General features: G+C 47.1%; 1 protein-coding gene across 3 annotated transcripts in view; it reads left to right on the top strand.

The window, feature by feature from the left end:
* Positions 1-19,568, top strand: part of PAFAH2 (platelet activating factor acetylhydrolase 2) — a 44,791-nt gene extending 25,223 nt beyond the window's left edge. For all 3 annotated transcript variants that reach the window (XM_079920930.1, XM_079920931.1, XM_079920929.1), the window contains exons 6-11: positions 48-189; positions 1,133-1,246; positions 5,351-5,442; positions 6,851-7,021; positions 9,532-9,686; positions 17,040-19,568. In XM_079920930.1, the coding sequence (XP_079777056.1) occupies positions 48-189; positions 1,133-1,246; positions 5,351-5,442; positions 6,851-7,021; positions 9,532-9,686; positions 17,040-17,134 (769 nt within the window). In that variant the 3' untranslated portion in view covers positions 17,135-19,568. The remainder of the gene's footprint in view (positions 1-47; positions 190-1,132; positions 1,247-5,350; positions 5,443-6,850; positions 7,022-9,531; positions 9,687-17,039) is intronic.
* The last annotated feature ends 4,402 nt before the right edge of the window (positions 19,569-23,970 follow it).

Below are 23,970 nucleotides of genomic sequence, written 5' to 3'. Positions count from 1 at the left end.
AAGTCCAAGTGTCTTCTGGTTTCTCTCTGGTGGCACATGTATTGCAGGGATGGGTCAGCTGCAGCAACCTGTTTCTGCAAGCAGCCCCCAGAGGCGAACCAGCCCAACAGCGAGTCACTGGAGGAGGAATGGATCCCCCACCGTCAAATTGAGGAAGGGGAGAAGGAATTCCATGTTCGGAATTGCCAGGTAGGCTTATGCCAGTGGGGAGGGAGAGTAACTAAGCCTGTCCTCCCTATAAAACACTCACTAAGAAGACTTTGAACTAACCTCTCTTGAAATCTTGGTCATAGTGGTTCTGAGCTTGTCACATCAGAGAAATGAGGTATTAATCAAGACTCTTACAATTGCAAGTGACAGAAACCCAACTTAAGCTTGTTAGGCAAAAAAGAGAATTGGTTGGCTTATATAAGCAGACAAGGGAAGGGCAAGACTGCTAGTCCCAAATGCCATTGGGACTTGTTTTTCACTCTTATCTCTGTCCCTCTGCTGGTTGGTCTCATCTGCTAACTGGCTTACCTTATGAGGTTGCACATGTTTGCCCTCACCATCTGAGGGAATAGGGCTGTTTTGGGGGTGTCCCCAGCTTCTACCCCAAGGTGCAAGATGAAAAATCCTGGATAGAGACTCCGAGGCTGGGGAGAAGTACCAAAATGCAAAGTTCCCATCCGAAATACATTGCTAAATTTTTGGGGAGAGGGGCAATCCTCAAAAGTCAGGGTTAACAGGAGAAGTAAGGGCAGGTGAGTGCTAGGCAGACAAAAACAATAGACATGTGCTATAAGTGGGCAAGTGGAATCCAGTACTGGGTTGATGATAGGAACGCTTTTGTGTCCTTTTGTTGTCAGAGTGCTTTCATCTGGCACACTGTATACCCATATTATAGCCCTGTGTACCACGGGTAGGTAGGTAGAGTCTGAACAGCAGGGCTGACTTCGTTGTGCTCTTAGGTGGTGCTTACATGTGTGGCTGTGAGGGAGCTAAGCCTTTCTCAGGGTGTGGGGACCACAGTGCTGGATGAGATGTGCGTGGGCACGTCATCTCTGCGTTCTTCCTCGGCACTGTAGGGGAGCGAGATCCCCGCTGGATGGTTGTGCAGTATTCCAGCTCCCACTGGCACTGTCTCTTGCAGGTGCATCAGAGGGTAAGCGAGTGCCTGAGGGTGTTAACTGTCCTGCAAGAGGCCGCTGCTGGGCAGACTGTCCTCAACACCGTGCCTGGCGGGTTGGATCTGATGACCTTGAAGGTATGGCAGCAGTTGGTATGACCTGGAGCACATTTTATTCATCAAGACTTTCTTGCTTGCAAATAACAGAAGCCTAACTCACTAGCTTAAACCAAAAGAGAATTTATTGGCCCAACTAAGTAGGAAGACCAAAAGCAGATTGGCTTCAGGCCAGTATGGCTAGATCCAGGGTCTCAAACATTGTCATCAAAGTTCTGGCATTCTCTCCCTTCTCCTGGCTCAACTGCACTCTGTGTATATGGGCTTCATTCTCACCAGACTCTCTCCATTAGGCAAGAAAGGTGGTTGCTGGCATATTCCAAGCCTGCATCTCAACTCAGCTCCAGACCTAAAAGGAAAAGAAACTCTGGTAGCTTTCAGCAATCTGGAAAGGCCATGGCCTGCTTGGGTCACATGCCCCTTCTGGGCCAGTCACTGTGCCAGAGGGATAGGGTATTCTGGTTGGCCTGCCTACGTTATACACCCACTTCCGGGTCAGGGGAACTTGAGCACCAGGACTGACAGCCCCATGGGGCCGCATGGGTGAGGGAGTGATGGTTTGTTCCGCAAAGGAAGAGCTATGGAGCCGCATACAACGTGTGTTGTCTACTGCAGGCTCATTCCTGCCTTTAAAGGAATCCCAAGAATCCCCCAGGAGGAGAGAAACTGTCCCCCACATGGAATTTGGTGCCTATGAAGGCACATTTTCCTCCCCTATCCAGTCCTTTCCTCTGTAATTTCAAAAGTAGCTCAGGCTTTATTTAGAGGACCAAGAAATCACACAAAAGCATGAAGGAAAAAGAAACGGAATTTTTGGATATTTTGATGTTTGTACTTCCAGTTCTTTTAAGATGCATTTTTTAAAAAACAATAATGTTGGGCTTCCCTGGTGGCGCAGTGGTTGAGAGTCCACCTGCCGATGCAGGGGACACGGGTTCGTGCCCCAGTCTGGGAAGATCCCACATGCCGCGGAGCGGCTGGGCCCGTGAGCCATGGCCGCTGAGCCTGCGCGTCCGGAGCCTGTGCTCCGCAACGGGAGAGGCCACAACAGTGAGAGGCCCGCGTACCGCAAAAAAAGCAAAAGAACAATAATGTTACTATTTAATACAAGCTGTTTTGTGGCCCTATTCTTCATTTAGCAAAACAGTATGGGGGCCTTCCCTGGTGGTCCAGTGGTTGGCAATCCGCCTTCCAATGCAGGGCACGTGGGTTCGAGCCCTGGTCAGGGAACTTAGGATCCCACATGCCGCAGAGCAACTAAGCCTGCACGACACAACTAAGACCTGACGCAGCCAAATAAACAAAAACAAAACAAACAAACAAAAACCAGTATGAATGTCACATGTCTTCTTATTCCAGTTAATATTTTTCTATGGCATGATTTTTTTTTTAGGAGTTTATTAATTAATTAATTTTTGCTGTGTTGGGTCTTCGTTTCTGTGCGAGGGCTTTCTCTAGTTGTGGCAAGCGGGGGCCACTCTTCATCGTGGTGCGCGGACCTCTCACTATCGCGGCCTCTCTTGTTGTGGAGCACAGGCTCCAGACGCGCAGGCTCAGTAGTTGTGGCTCATGGGCCTAGTTGCTCTGCGGCATGTGGGATCCTCCCAGACCAGGGCTCGAACCCGTGTCCCCTGCATTAGCAGGCAGATTCTCAACCACTGTGCCACCAGGGAAGCCCCTATGGCATGATTTTTAATAGCCATGTACTATTCCATTGTATGAGTGAGAATGGTATATACATATATATATAAATATATAATAATTACTCCTTTATGAGGACTTCCTATGATAAGAGCTCTTTTCACAAACATATGCATTGTTATCTCTTTACATAGAAAGAAACCAAGGATCTAAGAGGGTAAGTATCTGCCCAAGGTTACACAGCTAAGCAAGTGGTAGAGTGAAACTTTAATTTGGGGCTTTTTGCCTATGCAGTGTGCCCCAAAGCCTCTTTAGAAAATATCTTTTAAAGGCTCTGGAAAAGTCTTCCAGGAAGAAGCATCAGCCTGAATGGCCAAGAGGTAAGGCAGGACCTGAAATCTAGAGAGCTTTGCCCGCTATATGGTGTATGTCATCGGTCCCCACCGGATAAACAGGGCCAGGCACCACAGTTCAGGCCTGTGGTCCTGTGGGCCTGAGACAGACATCGGGGGATGGCGGGCTATGTGTAGTTGGATTAGTTAAGAGGCAGCCTTTTGGAGAAACACAGAATGAAAACAGCTAAGTGAATTTTCATCTATCAGATTGAGCAAGATCCAGAAATTGATTACTCACCCTGTCGGCAAAGCTGTGGGGAAGTAGCCTCTGCTCCGTTGCCCGTGTGAGTGCAGGTTGCCCCATGCAGGGCAGTTTGGCAATAGCTCTCAACAGCACGAATGCACTTAGTGTTTGACCCGGCAATGTCCAATTCTGGGAATTTATTTTACACATCCCTGCACACATGTAACATGATGTATGTACAAGGTTATTCGTCCCAGTGTTGTTTGTAATAACGAAAGATTGATAGTATCCTAAATGTTCACCCATAAGTGACCACAGCTGGTTTAATAGATTATGGAACAATGGATGTATTATTTTGGATAATACTAATTGCTATAACACGTAAGCCCCAAATCTCAGTGGCTTAACAAAGAGAAATTTATTTCTCTCCCATATGATCCAGGCTCCCTTCTTCTAATCGCTCCACCCTCTTCCACCTGTGAAACCCAACTTCACCATGTACGTTAAGCCAGGAGTGGGAAAGAGCATGGAGGTTTGCATGGAAGAGTTTTTATAGACCATGCCTGTAAATGGAGATAATCACTTTCATATTCTATCACAAGACCACTATCGCTCACATCAAGTCACAAGGCCACATCTAACTGCTGGGAAATAGAGTCTAGCTGTGTGTCCAGGAAGAAGAACAGTTTTGGTGATCACTAGCTGTCTGTACCGTGGTGAAATCAAATGTAGCTGTAAAAAAGAATAAGGAAGCTCTTTATGTACTAATATTATTATGTAAAAAAAGTAAGTTACAATATCACTCGTGTAAAAGGGGGGAAGTATATATTCATGTTTACCTGTGTAGGCATAAGTAAGCTCTGCAAAGACGCAAGCAACTTACCTGTCTGGGTAGGGAGTGGGCACCTGTGTGGACAGGGAATAGGGTAGGTAGGAGACTTCTCTATATACTCCTGATTTTAGAGTTATGTAGGTATATTAACTTATTAAAAAAGCTGAAGAAACCTTGACCAATCCAAAGGTACTGAGCAAAGAGGGGAGAATTTAGATACAAAAACTTGGGATAGAAGTTGGGAAGAGCAAAGGACAACATGGGTTCAGGGCAGAGGCTGGGCAGCAAATCCTGGAGAGATTTTTTGAGCCCCTTAGGAGGCAGCTGCAGTGGTTTTTTATATAACCATGTCCTGAAGGCTTCTGGGGACAACCAGAAATAGATGCTTGCAGAGCACGTTAGAGCGAGCAGGCTCACTTTGCTAGATAAAAGTCAGGACAGATGTCAGAGGAAGTAGAACCTGAATTGGTTTTGGTACAAGCAGTCCTTGCTTCAGAGCAAAGTGGAGGGGCAGTAGGAGCGCCCCCATTCTGTACTTGACTTGGAGCACGTGTCATCCATCCCTCTGGTTGGATTGGTTATAAGGCAAGGATCTAAATAAAGTGAATTCTTATTCTTTTTTTTTTTTGGCCGCACCATGCGGCTTGCGGGATTTTAGTTTCCTGACCAGGAATCAAGCCCTGGCCACCACAGTGAAAGCGCTGAGTCCTGATCACTGAACCTCCAGGGAATTCCTGAGAGTTCTTATTCTTAACGTGCTCTTATACTGATAGGTCATATAATTTCTGTTTATTCATAGATATTTGAATATCTACCTCGTCCAGATATTATAGGTGGCAAGATTATTAAAATAAAGATGAGAAATGTGGTTTTCAGAATTCGTGCCTACAGAAGGCTGTTCAGTCCAGGGATGGCCTGACCCGTTGCTCTCCAGTGGGCAAGAGACGCTTAATACCGTGGTTTTGGAGGTCTCGCCCACTGTATTGTGTTTCTGCATCATTGTCTCACTGTTTCTTCCTCTTGCCCTTGAAGAGTTCCTAAAAATGCACCCCTGTGTTTCTGACCTTTCTCAGGGCAGCATTGACGTGAGCCGCGTGGCTGTAATGGGACATTCATTTGGAGGGGCCACAGCTATTCTGGCTTTGGCCAAGGAGACCCGATTTCGGTGAGTTTCCCAGTGATGCTGCTGTTAGCTCCACACACCATGCATTCATTCAGCATGTATTTTGTGCTAGGTACTGTTTTGGGAGGTGGGGATTCAGTGGTGAAGAAGAAAGCAAGGTCTCTGATTTCATGGAATTATGTTGCTGTGGGAGGAGACTAGCAAACAAGTAATCAAATCCCTGGCACCCAAGTGCAACAAAGAAAGTAAAATAGGCTAATAAGCTGGCGTATGTGGACGCTTCCTGGAGAAAGTGACATAAGCTAGACTCAAAGGCAAAGAAGCCAACCACATAAAGGTCTAGGAGAAGATCATTCTAGGCAGAGGGAACAGCTAAAGGCCCTGAGGTGGAAAGAAGCTTGCTGTTTCAGTGTGGGAGGACCATAGTGAGCGAGGGGGAAGCGATTCAAGGTGTAATCAGGGAGATAAACAGCGGCCCGCTCATGGGGCCTTCTGGCCAGAGTAAGGAAGTTAGATTTTATTCTGAGTATGACAGGAAACCACTGAAAGATTTTAAGTATAGAAAAATCTTATTTACATTTAAAAAGAGTGGGTTGTAGCAGGATAAGACTGGAAACAAGGAGGCTAAGTAGAAGGAGGCTATTTCAGAGTCAAGGTGAGAGATGAGGGATTTGCTTTAGGATGGAGGTAGTGGGATGGAGAGAAGTGAAGGGAGTCAGGATGGGTTTTAGAATTTTCAGGACTTAGGTGAAGGAAAGAGAGGAATCAAGGTTTTTCATCTGTGTGCGCATCATTTGAGTGGAAGATGATTGTCCTTTATTGAGATGGAGGAGACTGGAGGAGCATTGGGGGTGGGGGATAGTAGGATGCTAATCTTAGGGCCTTAGTTTTGCCCTTGGTGACAGAGATTTCTGCTGGACAAACTGGCCATGACTTTGAGTTGTGGCAACAAGGAGGCTTTCCCTGACGTTCCTGCCACGTATGCTCTGGGCTTACTTAGCAGCTTGTGCAATCAGGACACTAAATTGTATTTTGCTACCTTGTGTGGTTCTATCTCCACTGCTATTCTGGGAGCTCCAGGAGAGCAACAACTGTGTCATTTATCTCTAGATCCACAGCCCAAGGCTAAGCGCATAGTAGGTACTTGATGAGGTGAATGAATGAGTGAGTAAATGAATGAAGTGCCATTCTGTGTGACTCAGGTCAGCTGCCTGAGAGTAGATCCAAGAGAAGGAGGAGGTCTGATCCTTGTTTTCAGAGAGTTTAAAAATCTAGAAGGATTTTTGGTGACAGGTAAAAGTGATCTCTATCCAAAATCCTAACTGAAGGGTATGGGCCCTGGTTCCCCTTCCTGGCTTTCTGAGCTTTTTACCCCACCAAAGGGAGAACTACCCTGATTGTTCTTGCTTGAGTTTCTACGTGCAGTTCCACGTGTCTGGTCCTATTGCAGGTGTGCTGTGGCTCTGGATGCTTGGATGTTTCCTCTGGAACGTGACTTTTACCCCACGGCCCGAGGCCCTATATTTTTCATCAATGCTGAGAAATTCCAGACAATGGAGAGTGTCAACCTGATGAAGAAGATTTGTGCCCAGCATGATCAATCCAGGATCATAACTGTCCTGTGAGTAAACTCCAAGATCACGATCCCCAGTGGCCTCTCCATTTTCTGCTCAGCTGTGGCTCCCGTAATTTCCTCTAAATTATCCAGAAGTTCTACCCATGGATAGAATACATAAATACCTCCTGAATTTCAAAATCTTAATTCCTTTGGAATTTCATATCTGTCCTTCTTTAATTTAACACTTAGCTCTACCTACAGTGATTTATTCACTAGCTTATATGACTTTATGACAGGGTGTTATGGGATTATGTGTTAGAGAGGAAGAGTTGTGGGTCTGGGTGGACTCCAGGAATCTCTAATCTCATTTGGGAATTTTACTGAGTCTTTTGAAGAGTATGGATATAGTAGACCTTTGACACTCACAGGATGGATTTTTAGAGACCTTCATGAATACCTAAATTCAGGTATCTTCCATGAACCATCTATTCTCTGCCTGAGAGAAACCATATTCTCTTCACTTCCATCATCAACACTGTCAGATGGTTTGATTTTAGGAGGCATTTTTCACAGAGAGAAGATTTTGAGTGACTTTAAGAAATGAACTTTAGGGCTTCGCTGGTGGTGCAGTGGTTAAGAATCCACCTGCCAATGCAGGGGACACGGGTTCAAGCCCTGGTCCAGGAAGATCCCACATGCCGTGGAGCGACTAAGCCCGTGCACCACACCTACTGAGCCTGCACCTAGAGCCTGTGGGCCACAACTACTGAGCCCATGTGCCACAACTACTGAAGCCCACACGCCTAGAGCCCGTGCTCCACAACAAAAGAAGCCACCGCAGTGAGAAGCCTGCACACTGCAACAAAGAGTAGCCCCTGTTCGCCACAACCAGAGAAAAGCCCACATGCAGCAACGAAGACCCAATACAGCCAAAAATAAAATAAATAAAATAAAATAAATAAATTTATTTAAAGAAAGAATGAACTTTACATAGGAAGTGGCTTAGAGCTACAGGTGCAGGACTAAAGTCTCACTGACAAGTCTCTGACTTGGTCCTGCCCTGTACTTGAGCCAAATAGCCCACATGATTCAAGGATCCCAGGTCCTATTTCAGCGAAATGACAAGTAACTACATGTCATGGCCCTATGGACTCATTCAGGTGGTTGAAATGCCAGATCCAAAGCCCGGACCGCTAGGGGTCTGCTCAGTAGGCCATGGCTTCTTCCCTTGCCCATCTTGGCCCAGGCTGTCTTCCTTGGGGCCAGCCCCTCTCCTTTCATTTTGATTTCTTGGCAGCAGAGGACTGCTTGACAGTTTCCCTAAGCCATTCAGATCCAGGATAACTGTGACCTCTGGAGAGGAGGGAGAGCATTTGGGAAGGGGTACACAAAAACTGCGGATTTAGCTCTGTTTTTTTAATTTTAATAAATTTATTTTATTTATTTATTTTTGGCTGCATTGGGTCTTTGTTGCTGCACACAGGCTTTCTCTAGTTGTGGAGAGTGGGGACTATTCTTCGCTGCAGTGCACGTGCTTCACGTTGCGGTGGCTTCTCTTGTTGTGGAGTACAGGCTCTAGGCATGCGGACTTCAGTAGTTGTGGCACGTGGGCTCAGTAGTTATGGCTCACAGGCTCTGTAGCGCAGGGTCAGTAGTTGTGGCTCATGGGCTTAGTTGCTCCGTGGCATGTGGGATCTTCCGAGACCAGGGATCGAACCCATGTCCCCCGCATTGGCAGGTGGATTCTTAACCACTGCGCCACCAGGGAAGTCCCTGGATTTAACTCATGACGATATATTATTTCTTAAACTGAGTGCTGGATACGCAAGTATCCATTATATTTTTCTTTATACTTTCTCATGTACCTTAGATAATCCCTTTTAAAGTCAGTTTTTCTGCATGGTATCAAATAGAGTTTAACATTTAAATCTTCCTTCCCTCATTGAATTGACTAGTAAATTTAGTTATGAGTAATTTAGCTAGAAATGAACCTAGTGAGAATTTCACCTTCAAATTAAGTGCATTTGATGTCAAAGGACTTAAATTCTGATCCAGAAACACTCTTTTACAAGCACTTGCCCTAACTTTTCTGATTACTTAAAGGCAAGTTATTTCTTTTTCCTGTTTACTTTGTGTACAGTTCTGAGCTAAAGATGGAGCTGATAAGTTTTGTGAATGTTCAGAAGTCACTGGGTAAAAACCATGGGGTGACAGTTTATAATAACGTGGGAATGGCAGGTGCTGCAGACCTCGCCTCAATGCCCCATCCGCTGTCCAGCTGACTCTGCCTTTTCCCTGCATAGTCCGGCCTTATGGTCTAGGAGTTGAAGCAGCTTTGAAGCCAGGTATACCTCCTTTCAAATCCTAGCTCCATCCCTTACTAGCTGTGTGAACTTGGGCAGATCATTTCTCTCCTCTGGTCTGTCAAAGAGGAAAATACTTCCCTTGCAAGATTGTTGTGAAAATTAAGTGAGATAATGCATGTAAAGCACCTTGCACATTGTAGGTGCTTAAATATTTATGTGCCCTAGCCTCCAGAGCCCTACCAGATACTTGTTTTTCTTTTCTTTTAGTGGTTCTGTTCATTGGAGTCAAACTGACTTTGCTTTTATGGCTGGTAACTGGATTGCTAAATTCTTCTCCACTCAAACCCATGGGAGCTTGGACCCCTATAAATGTCAGGAGACGGTGGTGCAGGCCATGTTGGCCTTCCTGCAGAAGCACCTTGGTAAGGAGAGAACTGGGGCTCATGGGGCAGCTGGTGGGGGGGGGGTCTCTTAGATTTCCCTGCACAGTGGTCTATACTGACATGTCTTGGATCAGTGAGATTTATGGCAAAATGTGAATGAAGGAGAGAGTTACATAGAATTCTAGAAAGAACACATAGCTGAAAGTTTGGAGATCCTGATTCTGTCTCTACCACCTGAATGACCTTGGCCTAGTCATTTAACTTTTCTGAGCCTTGGTTTCCTCATTGTAAATGGAACATTCACCTCTCTCTACTCCACTACCTCTGTTCTAACTCATTAGCACTCACCTTATCTGTGTTATGGAGGAGGTTATGACGATAGAAGATGGGCTAAATTGTGGAAGTGCTATTTAAAAAAAGAAAAAGCATAGAAGGATGATGACTAATGTCATAAGGTACAGGCCAGCAAATGGCCAGACCTGTAGAGGTCTTTGGTCCAGCCTCCCACCCAGAGAAGACATCCTCTCATCTCTTCCCTGCTGTGAGGTCACGCAGCATGGGGAGTGCGCTGCTCTGAGGGTCAGCCCTCTCCGTCACAGGAAACTTCAGTAGTTTTAAGAATTGATATTCTAGTTAGGCTTTTTTTGGTTACAAGGACTAGAGATCCACTAATTTACCTCAAGAAGGAAGGAGAGTTTGTTTATGAGAGTACACCTGGCCAGGCAGGGAAGGGAAAAGTTAACAGGAACCGAGGTAGCTTGTAGGACTGACTCCTCTCTGTCTCTCTCTTGGGCTCAGTCTCTCTGTCTCTTCCTCTCCTGACATCTCGTTTCTCTTTGCTCCGGTCTGCATTTTTCCTCTTTCTGCTCTGTACTTTTACTCTTGCTGAGAGCATCCGCATATTCACTGTTTCTGCTTCCTTATCACTTCGGTTGGCTTGAACCCCTTGTGGCTTGTCCTCTCCCCTCGTGGCATCCTCTCGTCTTCCGCTCCCTCTGTTCACCGCCATACTTCTGGGATTTCTTAGACCAGATTGCCAAGAGAAACAACTGGGTGGTACCAGCTCATCTTTACGGGCCAAAACACATTGTAGGCCACTGCCCAACACGGGCCCAGAGCTCTCTTGATCAGAGGTCCCTTTCTGATCCAGTCAGAATGGAGTAGGCTACCATTATCTGTGCAAGGCTGATCCCTCAGCAGGTGCTGGGCGGTAAGGCAGCTTCCTTCAGAAGGGAAGTTAGGTTTGACCTAACTCTAACCTAAGACCAAGATCTGAGTCTTTGTAACTCCTCCCCACTTGCCCTGGGTATGCCCTCAAGAGCTACCCCGAGAAGCCTCAGACCCCTGTACATGGCAGCTCTTTAGATATTTGAAGTCACCTGTGGTGTCCTCTCTGAGTTTTCTGTTCATTAAGCTAAATGTGCCTGGTACCTCTACCTGTTCCCTGTGCAGTTTCCCATGGGGCCATTTATTTCCCCCTTTGGATGTGCTGTTTGTTGGTGTGCCTTTTAACATGTGCTGCCCTGACTTGAACACGACATGCCAGATGTGGTGTGGCCAGTGCCTGGTACAGCAGGACTGTCACCTCTGAGCTCTGGACCCTAGACTTCTCGTTGGATGGCCTGAGTATATTAACCTTTCCACCAAGTGCCAACAAATCTGATTTGGATTGACTTTGCTTTTAAAATGTATCTGTCCTATTTCGAATATATTGACTTTTTGAACCTAAATTTACATTTTAATATTTATGCCTGTTCATTTCATCTTGCTCATCATGAGCCATTGTGCCAGCATGGGTTTAGAGCCTTTAGGGTTAATAGAGACCTTAGAGCATCATTCTTTTTTTTTTTTTTTTTTTTTGCGGTACGTGGGCCTCTCACTGTTGTGGTCTCTCCCGTTGCGGAGCACAGGCTCCGGACGTGCAGGCTCAGCGGCCATGGCTCACGGGCCCAGCCGCTCCGCAGCATGTGGGATATTCCTGGACCGGGGCACGAACCCGTGTCCCCTGCACCGGCAGGCGGACTCTCAACCACTGCGCCACCAGGGAAGCCCTAGAGCATCATTCTTAGCACTTGGTAGGAGAGGAATGGATCCATGTCTCAAGACTTTAACGGGTCCTGATTACACGGTGCTCAGCCCACTTTCCCTGTTTCCTCTTAGGCATCATATCATTAGGGAAGAGCTAAAGATGACAGGGGAGCCCACCATGGCATGATTGCTCTCCCTTGAGTAGCAATGTCCATCGAGCTAAGGTACTCACTATTGGAGACCAACAGAAGATTAGGAGAGTCTTAGATTGTAGGAAGATTGTTGAGGACGTGCTTTATGCCAGGCCTTCTGCTAAGTACTTTGGTTACGTTAGCATGTATAATCCTGCAGATGGCCCTTCCTGATGGGTGCTTTTATTATTAACTCCATTCTACAGACGAGGATACTAAAGCTTAGAAAATTTAAGTAATTCATCCAAGGTTATCTGCTGAGTAAGTGGCAAAACCCGAATGCCCCCTAGGCTGTCTGATTCGAAAGCCCAGGTGCTTCATTGCTGCACTGTTCTGGCAGTGGCTCTGCTGACCCAGGGATGCACTGAGTCTTCGGGAGACACAGAGGACAGGCCCTAACTCAGATGGAAGGGAAAGGACAGCTAGGAAAGGAGGCTCCCTAGACAAAACGATGCTTGTCTTTAATGTTAGAGATGAGTAACGCTCACTAGGCAGGGAGGGGCCAAGGCTCTTCTAGACAGAGGCACAAAGACTGGTGTGGGCTTGGTCAGTTTTGAGAAGCTGTGTTTAGTGTATCTGGAGTTCAGGATAGTGAATTGTTGGAAGATAAAGGTAGGGAAGTGGGCAGAAACCAGATCTAGAAGCCCATGTATTTGCTGAAATAAGTTTGAATTTTTAAAAAATTTATTTAATTTATTTTTTATTTATTTTTGGCTGCATTGGGTCTTCGTTGTTGCGTGCGGGCTTCCTCTAGTTGTGACGAGGGGGAGCTACTCTTCGTTGCGGTGCACGTGCTTCTCATTGCAGTGGCTTTTCTTGTTGTGGAGCACGGGCTCTAGGTGCATGGGCTTCAATAGTTGTGGCTCGCGGGCTCTAGAGTGCAGGCTCAGTAGTTGTGGTGCACAGGCTTAGTTGCTCCATGGCATGTGGGATCTTCCCGGACCAGGGATCGAACCCATGTCCCCTACATTGGCAGGCGGATTCTTAACCACTGCACCACCAGGGAAGTCCCCTAAGTTTGAATTGGGCTGTGAGTGTCCTTGGTGGGTTATAAGCAAGGGATTGTCATGATTAGACTTGTGTTTGTAGTCCGGGTGCATCATGGAGGATGGGTGAAATGGGGCAGGTTGAGAGCTGCCCAGCAAAGAGCCCAGCTAGGAGGCTCTTGCAGTATCCAAGTGATTAAGAGATAAGACAGTGAAAAAAGGCAAAGGCTCTCAGCTTGGGGTAATTAGTTTTGCAAAGAGAGAAAAGCTTTTTGGTGACCATTTCCCAGAGTACATTGTCACGTGGGAAACTAAAATAGATTGTAGGTGGCTCAGGTGAACTTCTCACCACTTCTAAAAAATACCTCTGAGAGCACATGTTCCGCTGACACAGGGATTGTTACCTTCTGTTAAGAAGATTGGTGTTTCTTTCATATGAACTACATGCAGCTCCTGTCTCCAGCTACTCATCCTCCCTCCCACTCTCCTGGAAGACCATTTCACACCTTCTTCTTTCTCTTCAAAGCTCTAACACCTTCTCCCCCCATCCCGTCTCTCAGCTGCTTAACTTTGGCTCCCACTTCACTAAGAAAATGGAGGCAGTCAGTACCTCCTCAAATCCCAACGCTGCATCTACCTACCTTCTTCTTGCACATACTCAGCTTTCCGTCTGGTTCCTAGAGGTTCCTACTCAAGTTGTCTAACTGGGCCACCCCCTCCACCTGCACGGTGGATGCCACCCTCTTTGGTCTGCTCAGGATGATTGTGCCAGCAATTTTTTCCTCTTTACCTTAGATCATCAATTTTTCGCCTCTGCTGGTTTATTTCATGCTGAAATTTCTCTTGAAAAGAATCTGTCTTGACCCACACTTTGCCCCCCAGTTACCACTCTGTTTCCCTGTTCCTCATGAAAGCAAACTCCTCACAAGAATGTCTTCACTTTCTCTGATTCTTCTCCTCCCGTTCCCTTTTTTTAAAATAAATTTTGGCTTGGAGACTTTTTTTTTTAAGAAGATGTTTGGGGTAGGAGTTTATTAATTAATTAATTTATTTTTGCTGTGTTGGGTCTTCGTTTCTGCACGAGGGCTTTCTCTAGTTGTGGCAAGCGGGGGCCACTCTTCATCGCGGTGCGCGGGCCTCTCACTGTCGCAGCCTCTCTTGTTGCGGAGCACAGGCTCCAGACGCGCAGGCTCAGTGGTTGTGGCTTATGGGCCTAATTGCTCTGCGGCATGTGGAATCTTCCCAGACCAGGGCTCGAACCTGTGTCCCCTGCATTAGCAGGCAGATTCCCAACCACTGCACCACCAGGGAAGCCCCCCATTCTCTCTCGAACCTACTCCAGTCAGCCTTTTGCATTCCCAGTCCTCCATGAAAACTGCCTTTGTCAAGGTCACCGGTGACCTTCACAGCACTAAATCCAGCGGTCACTTCTCATTCCTCACCTCACTGGAACCTCAGCAGCTGCTGACAGAGTTGGTGACGCCCTCCTCTGTGAAGCCCTGTCTTTACTTCCAAGACGTCCCCCTGTGATTTCCTCCCCTCTCAGTGTCTGCTCCTCCTCCATCTGCTTTGCTGCTTCTAGGACTCAGGGCTTGGACCGCTTCTCTGTATCTCCTCATGTCATCTAGTCTCATGGCTTTAAATGCCATGTCTGTGCTGACAACTCTCCAGTTTATGTCTCCAGTTTGATCTCGCCCATGAACATCAGATTTATATAACCCACTACTCAACATCTCGACTTCTTAGGGACATCACACACAAGAACAGCTTTCAACTGCAGTCTTTCCCTCCTCAGTTAATAGTAACTCCATCCTTCTAGTTACTCAAACCAAAGTCCCCATTCTTTTCTCTTACACCTCCCATCTAATCCCTCAGAGAATCCTATTGGCTCTACCTTCAAAATACAAACGGAAAGTAATCACTTGGGACTTCCCTGGTGGCGCAGTGGTTAAGAATCTGCCTGTCAATGCAGGGGACACGGGTTTGAGCCCCGGTCCGGGAAGATCCCACATGCCGCAGAGCAACTAAGCCTGCACGCCGCAACTACTGAACCTGTGATCTAGAGCCTGTGAGCCACAACTACTGAGCCTGTGCTCTAGCACCCGCGAGCCACAACTACTGAGCCCACGTGCCACAACTACTGAAGCCTGCGTGCCTAGAGCCCGTGCTCCGCAACAAGAGAAGCCACCGCAATGAGAAGCCCGCGCACCACAATGAAGAGTAGCCCCCACTCGCCACAGCTAGAGAAAGCCCACGCGCAGCAATGAAGACCCAATGCAGCCAAAAATGAATAAATAAATTTATTTTAAAAAAAGAAAGTAATCACTGGTCACCACCCCAATTACCATCCTGTCCAACTCTTCTCTCACTTAAATCACTCTAAGAGTTTCCTAACTGATCTCCCTACCGCCACCCTACACAGTCCTTTCTCAATGAAGCAGCCAGAGTGATCATTTCAGAAAGGAAGCCACATCTTGTCACTCCGCTGTTCAGGATCCTCCAGTGGCTCCCATTTCTCTGAGAGACAAAGCCAACACCCAGCGTCCCTCCTGCGGCTGCTCCCCGGGCCTACTTCACTGTCGCTGCACAAGCCTCCACACCCCAGGCACACTCCCGCTTCACACCTTTGCACTGCTGTTCCTGCTGCCTCAAATGTTCTTCCCGTGTAGTCTCATGGCTCACTCCCACCTCCCCATTTTTGCTCAAATCTCACCTTCCTAGTGAGACTCATGTTGACATCCCTCTTTAAAATATTGTACTGGGACTTCCCTGGTGGCACAGTGGTTAAGAATCTGCCTGCCAATGAAAGGGACACGGGTTTGAGCCCTGGTCCGGGAAGATCCCACATGCCGCGGAGCAACCAAACCCGTGTGCCACAACCACTGAGCCCACGTGCCGCAACTACTGAAGCCCACACACCTAGAGCCCATGCTCTGCAACAAGAGAAGCCACTTCAATGAGAAGCCCACACACCACAATGAAGAGTAGCCCCCGCTCGCCGCAACTAGAGAAAGCCCACGCGCAGCAATGAAGACCCAACACAGCCAAAAATAAATAAATAAATAAATTTATTAAAAAACACAAAAAACAACCCAAAAAACCATTGTACTGTCCCTTCCTCCTGTCAGCCCCATCTCCCAGCCACCAGCACTGCTTCTGTCTGGCTCTCATTTTTGCCACAGCGCAGCTCACCTTTTCATATCCTGTGTAGGTTGTTTTGTTTGTTGTTATCTCTGCCTCCTAGACTGTGAGCTCTGAGAGGATGAGCGTTTCTATTTGTCTGTGGCTGTATTTTTGGCACCAAGAACAAACCGTGGCACATAGTGGTGTGCTCGGTAATTTTTGTATTAATGAATATGTCGCTCTGTTTGCCGAGGACCTGTTCCATGCCAGGTTCTTGGCAGGGCCCTGGGGATCTGAAGCTGAAGGAGAGTGGTCGCTGCCTTCTGTCCCAGGTTTTTTGTTTGTTTTGAACAAAAACACCATTTGCCTGCTCAGCTGTGTCCTACTCCCTCAGCCTGCGGCCTTGGACCCTTTCTGACTGTTCTCGCCAAGTCATTAGATCCATCTGCCCGTGGTCCCAGGGCCCTCTCTTGAATTGTACCCGGTGTTATGCTGCTTCATGATGTTGCTGTCCTATGCCCTTCACTGACATGGCCCCGCTTCCACATTCACTGGTTGGCGCGTGAAGGATCTGTTCTTGCTCAGCAATATCCATGGGCTTGGAAGTGGGCTTTCCACTTTCTCACCCTTTCTGACCGGGGTTTGAATTCTGTCTCTACCACTCACCATCTGTAATGGCTTTGGACAAATCAGGTAGCTTCACCGAGGCTCAGTTTCCTCAACTGTGAAATAGGGCCAATATGGTACTTAACACATAGGGATATTATGAAAATTAAATGAAACAATGCATGTTTAGCAAAGTTCCTGGAATGAGTTATCCTTCAATAAATGCTACCTTCTGTTATTATTATCGTTACTGAGTTATTATGGGTTAAGCAAGTCATTTATGAAGCACCTGTATGAATAGTAGTTGTCATTATTTCTTCCACCATCACAGCCACCGTAACCAGTCCTTTTAGTATCCCAGGTGCTCCTCTCTCTAGTATGACCCACTAAACCCATGCTAGCTACTCTTTGATCTAACCTTACAACCGTTTACCTAACCTGGATTTTTTCTCATTCAGACCTGAACGAGGACTATGACCAATGGAACAACCTCATTGAAGGCATTGGACCATCACTAACCCCAGGGGCCCCACAGCATCTGTCCAGCCTGTAGGCACAACGGGTCATTTGTGAAAGGTCACTGAGCTGAGTTCCCATTGGGGGCCTGCCCAGGGACACCCGTGTCCTCCTACCAGGAGGTGGTCATCATGACCCTTCTGCACAGATTGAGAGGATGTAATCACACTGCTGATTGGATAACTGGGTACTTGGATCTTGGACTTGTTGATCGTAAACTCATGTTGGGACTTGGGTCACTCACTGATTGGCAAACTGACTTTCTGGGGACTGAGCCCTGATGGTGTGGGGAACAAGCAGTGGGACGGGGCAAGGGAGGACCCAAGCCCCAGGCTGAGCACTGTGAACGCTGTTAACCCAGCCAGCTGACTCCCTCATCTTGGGCCAGTGTGGCTTCTGCAGTGGAAGAAATGGAGCCAAAGGATGGAGGGAAAATTCCCACTGTCTGGACCTCTAGCCCAACCTGCTGCTATTTCTTCCTCCCCCTCCCCCTTCTCCCTCCCCAGTGTTGCTTGGTGAGTTCTAAACACTTTAGGTAGCTTTCTAGGATATGGACCACCATCAGATTTTCTGTTTATTTTCAAGCCTTCTCACTGCATGAAACATAGTCTCAGGCATTTAGTCAGGATGAAGTTATACTTGTGAGCCCGTGGAAGGGGCAGACAGCATTGTCCTGATAGCATAAGGAGAGAGGCTGAGGGACAACGGGTACCTCAGAAGCTCTGAATGTCTTAGAGTTTTGCTGAAAATGTAGCTTGACAGGAAACAACAGACGTAGGTTGGGGTGGAGAAGGGAGAATAACGTTGTTAAGTAGCCATTTGATCGGGCCTTCACCACAAAAGTGAGGGAGTTTGGTCGGTTCGAATTCAGGAAGCCTTCCCTAGAGAGAAGTCTTAGGAACACTTTGGTCTTGCCTCTTACCTCAGGTATCGTGAGCCTCCAACTTGCTCAGAATCAGGGTGCTGTAGTTGTCTTCTGGCTCTGAGGCCTTAGTCTCAAATTTAAGTCAAGATATAGGTTGAGTTTCCATTCTGTTCCATTTTTAATATGAATGATATTAATACTCATGTTTGCCTAATGATATGTTTGCCTAGAATATTTTCTGTATTTAAACTGCATTGCAGCAAGATGGGGAGCCATCTGGAAGTAACTTTTCCTTCTGTCTTTCTTTGATTGCTTACCACTTGTACCCATGCGGAAAAAAACTTCGAAAGGAAAGGAAGTCTTCCTAGTGATCTAGTTCAAAGCTGTCTGGGAACATCAACCTGAAACACCCCTCTCCACTACTCTAGACCTCTCACCTTGGCCCAAGTAGGGCACCCCAGAGGAAGCAAGAGCAAGAGGAAATGTGTCTCTATGCAACAGGGCCAAGGTCAGTGTCACCAAAGCAAGCTGGGACTGTCTCCCGTCTCTCAACAGCTATTCTTTCTCAGAGGTGAAACACCAGATCCATTGAGGCTGTGGACCTACCTGGGGAGGATCTGTGGGTTCCAGTGAGACATAGCATAAGGAGAATATCGTTAAAGCCCTGGCTCTAGAGTTCTATGGCGTGGTTTTGAGTCCAGGCTTCACCACTGCTAGCTGGGTAAATTTGAGCAAATTATGTTCTCTTTTTAGTCTCAGTTCCTGCATTTCTAAAATGAGGATCTGCATTCTGAATAGTTAGGAGGATTAAGTGAAAAGATGTATAACCCATGGATTATTTAAAAGTATGATTCCTACTTTCCAAACATGTGAGATCTTCCTAGTTACCCTATGGCTGTTGTTTTCTAGCTTAACTGCTTTTGGTCAGAGAAAATGACCCACGTGGTTTTCATCCTGAGACTTGCTTGTTGCCTCAGTGTGAGGTCAATTTTGTAAATGTTCCATGTATACTTCATAAGGCTGTACATTCTCAAGTTGTTGCCTCGCTGTTTTTACTCAAGAACACCTTATGGATTTCCATCTATGAGAGCACATACAGATATATTGGAGGGCCTTTTAACCCCTAGACAGGGACCAGAGCCCCTCAGCAATCACAGAACCAGTAGAAGCCATCCCTTGTGCCTGGGGCTGGTTCTGCAGACGCTGAGAAGTCAGTTCTGACAGCATTAGAGCGTGAGACCCAACTTCTACCTTAGACCCATAAATAATGCAGGTATATTTTGTGAAGACCTGGACCCTTCCTAGAGAAAGAAGTTGTTCGGAAACTGGATCCATCTCCTCTATTCAGTTCATGTTCTGGTAATGACTCATTTATCTGATGTCATTGGAGTAGGTGAATTTTCCTCACTGAAAATTATCCTTTAAGTCACACAATATTATATTGACTATAATATTGAAGGGTAATTTACCAAAAAGATAATGCACACACTTCTTAATGTGATCTGACCTCATTTAACTTTTTAGACTGTTTCAATCAGGATAGGTTCAATTATACAGTAGTAACAAACAATCCCCAAAAGCAATAAAAGTTTATTTCTTGCCTGTGCTTCTTGTCCTCTGTGGGTCAGCTCGAGACTCTCCTCTGCATCATTTTTTTTTTTTTTTTTTGCGGTACGCGGGCCTCTCACTGCTGTGGCCTCACCCGCTGCGGAGCACAGGCTCCAGACGCGCAGGCCCAGCGGCCACGGCCCACGGGCCCAGCCACTCCGCGGCATGTGGGATCCTCCTGGATTGGGGCACGAACCCGCGTCCCCCGCAAAGGCAGGCGGACTCTCAACCACCGCGCCACCAGGGAAGCCCATCCTCTGCATCATTTTTATCCTCACTTGGGGAACCAGGCTGGCAGAGCTGCCATTATCTGGAAATGTTGCCATTGGTCATGGTGGAACGGGAAGAGAACATGGTGAAGCACCCACTTAGCCCTTAAAGCTCCTGCCCAGAAGTGACCCTCATTATTTCCATTCACATTTCATTGGCCAGAGCTAATCATCTGGCCGTACCTAACATTCCATACCATCCCCAGAGAACAAAAACACCTGTGACCAGGTCTCATGCCAGCGCAGTGGCGCCCTGTGATCTGTGAAGATATGGAGAGCTGTTTGCACCTACGCTGCGTGGCTCCCAGCTGCTGGCCTCTTAGTTCTTCTCATTGCTTTTCATAGTTTGTGTTGTCTCCCTTGTGGTCAGCCTGCCAGCCATTACTCTTCACTGCCTTGACTGTGCCACCCCCCAGCAGCTCTCCCTGTTCACTTCAAATTTATACTTCTGATCAGCCATGTTATTTACAACTGTCTCAAGTAAAACTAAATAGTCACTGAGAGAGGGCTTTAGGGATGTTCCTGCAACTAGAATGCACTGCCTTTAGTGCTTAGACTTTGTAATCCTTCCTTTGACTGCTCAGAGGGGGTATCACAGGCCTTTGGTCTTTTGTCCAGTTTTTTGTTAGCTTCCAGGGAATCAAAGGGCACCAGTTAAATGGCCTTTTAAATAAGCAAGGTAATCCTGCATATTAATTGACATGTGCTGATAAATTGCATTCTAGTGAATCCTTTCCGAAAGCAAAGAAGATGTCTTGGGTTTCTTTTGCATCTTCTTGTTCCCCATCCTGTTATAGGACCGTACCTGTGGAGGCATCCTAATTGTATAGGTATATTGTGAAGTTTCTGTGCACAGAGTGGTGTGTCAGTTAGGAAGGATGGTAAGTAAATACAGGACGGGATGAAATTCCTCATCCCTCCCACTTCCTGGACGTGTCAGGCTAAGACTGATTGGGTTCTTCTTATGCTCTCAGCACTCCCCAAGCCCCTTGCCAGCATGTGTCCTGATACAGCTCCCCTGCTTGCCCTTCTTCAAGAAGACTACTGGGCTCTTGAAATGTCAATTGATGGATTCCAACTCTATGTCTTGGCCTTGTGGGGAACCTTCGTCTGCCCCCTTTTTCTTCTGGGTCACCACTTACCCCTGGGCCTGCAAAGTGACAGAGGGACAGGAGAGGCCCATACTCTGTACATGGGATGTAGGAAGTCAGTAGGAAGCTCACTTCTGTCCCATCACAGCCAGATGCAGAGGCGAAATGTCCCTGGCCATAGCTGCATGGAAAACGGTGTTATCATCATCGTAATAGCCAACATTTATTGGGCCCTTACTGTGTGTCCCAGACTGTGCTCAGAGCTTTACATGCATCATCTCATTTGCTGTTCACAGTAAGCCCATGAGGTCAGGTGGTATTAGCCTCATTTTATGTATGAGGAAACAGAGCCATAGAGAAGTGATTTGATCAAGCTCTCACCAGAAGGAATTTGGCAAAACTGGAATTTAGGCATCAAAATCCAAGCTCTTAATCACTGGGCCATATGGCCTAATAGATACACTTGGTTTTGCACCTTCCCCATCTCTTTAAACTGTCAGGTTCTGGACTTCCCTGTTGGTGCAGTGGTTAAGAATCTGCCTGCCAATGCAAGGGACACGGGTTGGAGCCCTGGTCTGGGAAGATCCCACATGCCGCGGAGCAACTAAACCCGTGTGCCACAATTACTGAGCCTGCACTTTAGAGCCGGCAAGCCACAACTACTGAGCCTGCATGCCACCACTACTGAAGCCCGCACACCTAGAGCCCATGTTCCGCAACAAAAGAAGCCATCGCAATGAGAAGTCCACGCACCACAACGAAGAGTAGCCCCCGCTCGCCGCAACTAGAGAAAGCCTGCATGCAGCAACGAAGACCCAATGCAACCAAAATTAAATATAGATAAATAAATAAATTTACAGAAAAAATAAACTGTTAAGTTCTGAGGAGTGTAATTTCATGAGATTGAATCAAGAAGGTCAAACTCTCCAGCAATTTCTGTATGACTTGTATTGAGATTCAGCAATATCCTTAGTGCTACTGAGAGGTGGGTTTGGGGGAGAGAACTGAGCTTTGCCGAGGACTGTGGGCCAGGTGCTCTGCTGATTTGCCAGATGAGGAAAACAGTTCAGGGATGAAGAACATGGTCAGAAATCAGACAACTCCACCGCTATTAGCCCTGTGACTCTATGCTAATTTGTTCATTTTTATGAGCTTCAACTTCCTCATGTGTAAAATGGGAATTCTGGTAGTATTTACCTCTTAGGGTTGTTGTAATAATTGAATGAAATAATTCATGTTAAGCGCTTAGCACAGTGTCTATATTAAGGGCTTAATAATTAGCCATCACTAGTATTGTTTTTTTTTTTTTTTTTTTTCCTCACGGGCCCAGCTGCTCCACGGCATGTGGGATCTTCCCGGACCGGGGCACGAACCCGTGTCCCCTGCATCGGCAGGCGGACTCTCAACCACTGCGCCACCAGGGAAGCCCCACTAGTATTGTTTTATTTGGTCCTCCTTACATACCCATAAGGTTAGGTATAATCTGCCCTTGTGCTGAATGGCCCCAAATGGTCTCGGTCTAATTCCTATTCCAGCTTCTCCAGTTTCAGTGAGCTTCCTCACATGAAGCTTGCTAACTGCCACTCAGCTACTACTGTCGTGGGAAGGTGGAGCTAGATGGAGAGAGACCGTTTTTCCATTCTTTTCGCTCTGATCTCCCTGCTCCTCACATCAAAAAATCAAAATCCACACCACAGTTCTAGCTGTGCAAGTTCTCTTCACCACCAGGGAGAGGCTACACTCCTAGGTTCTGGTTTGGGTTTTAATTTCACACCCTATCATCCGAACACACACACCTAAGCACCAGATGTAAACCGAAGGTCCTGAAATGTTGAGTGGGAGACTCAGAGAAGGTCTGTGTAGAAGTTGGCCAAAGGGACGAGGACCTGGGGATAGGGAGTTTGTTGTAGAGGCTAGTTTATGAACTTTTGTCTGCTGCCTTTGAGTCTGAGGTCAGGGGGTTAAAGTGCCCCGTGACCTCCTCAGGAGAAACTCCCAGGCCTGAGAATGGCCTGTGAATGACCTCTGCACAGCTCTCTCCCTCGCTGCCATATCCGATTCCTGTGAAGTCCTCTTGTTTCTTCCCTCGCCATGGTGCTCACGCCCAGCCATCCTTTCCATTTCACTTGAGTTTAGTCCCTCCATCAACTCACCCTGGAATAATTTTTACAGCCTCCTGGACTCGAACCTCTCTTTTCCCTTGCATTCCGCCGCCAGATCTGCTTGACACACCATTTTTTTTTTTTTTTTTTTTTTTGCGGTACGTGGGCCTCTCACTGTTGTGCCCTCTCACGTTGCGGAGCACAGGCTCCGGACATGCAGGCTCAGCGGCCATGGCTCACGGGCCCAGCCGCTCTGCGGCATGTAGGATCTTCCCGGACCAGGGCACGAACCCACGTCCCCTGCATCGGCAGGCGGACTCTCAACCACTGCACCACCAGGGAAGCCCGACACACCATTTTTATAACAAAATACCGGGCTGGAAGTGTGGTCTAACAGAAAGATGACCAAACTAGTTGTCTGGCACCCCGGGTTCTTGTCTTGACTCTCTCCCTGTCCCTCACTCTGTGACGTGTGTGTATGCTTTCGTCTCATGACTTCAGCTTCCCTATCTGCCAGCTGGGATATGGGGTGGTGGTCGAGTCTCCGTCACCGAGTTGTCAAGAATCTACAAGATTCCCTTTCCTCTGTAGAATTGCATCTGTGCCCCTTGCTGTCTGTTCTCGCCTCACCTCTCCTGTCCTCTGCTTCTTTACCATGCATTTTTCTTTTTCCCCTTAATATGCCCACCCATCCCCCAAACAAACATGCATGCCCTTTCTCGTGATGTTTTTATGCTTGCGGGGCCTCCCAGCCTTGTTTCTGTGCATCCAAACACCACGATTCGTTTAGGCCCATTTCGAGTTCCACCTCATCTACGAGAGCCTTCTTGATTGGATTCAGCTAACATTTGATCTCTTGGCCTCCTGCTCCCCAAGAGACATAGATTCTGTGCCATATTTAGTATTTCACTTTATTACATTATTCCAGGAGCAGGACC

This window comes from Stenella coeruleoalba (genome assembly GCF_951394435.1).
Source record: "Stenella coeruleoalba genome assembly, chromosome: 1".
NCBI classification, from domain to species: domain Eukaryota; kingdom Metazoa; phylum Chordata; class Mammalia; order Artiodactyla; family Delphinidae; genus Stenella; species Stenella coeruleoalba.
The sequence above is the reverse complement of the archived record's forward strand: the minus strand, read 5'-3'. Positions and strand labels throughout refer to the sequence as shown.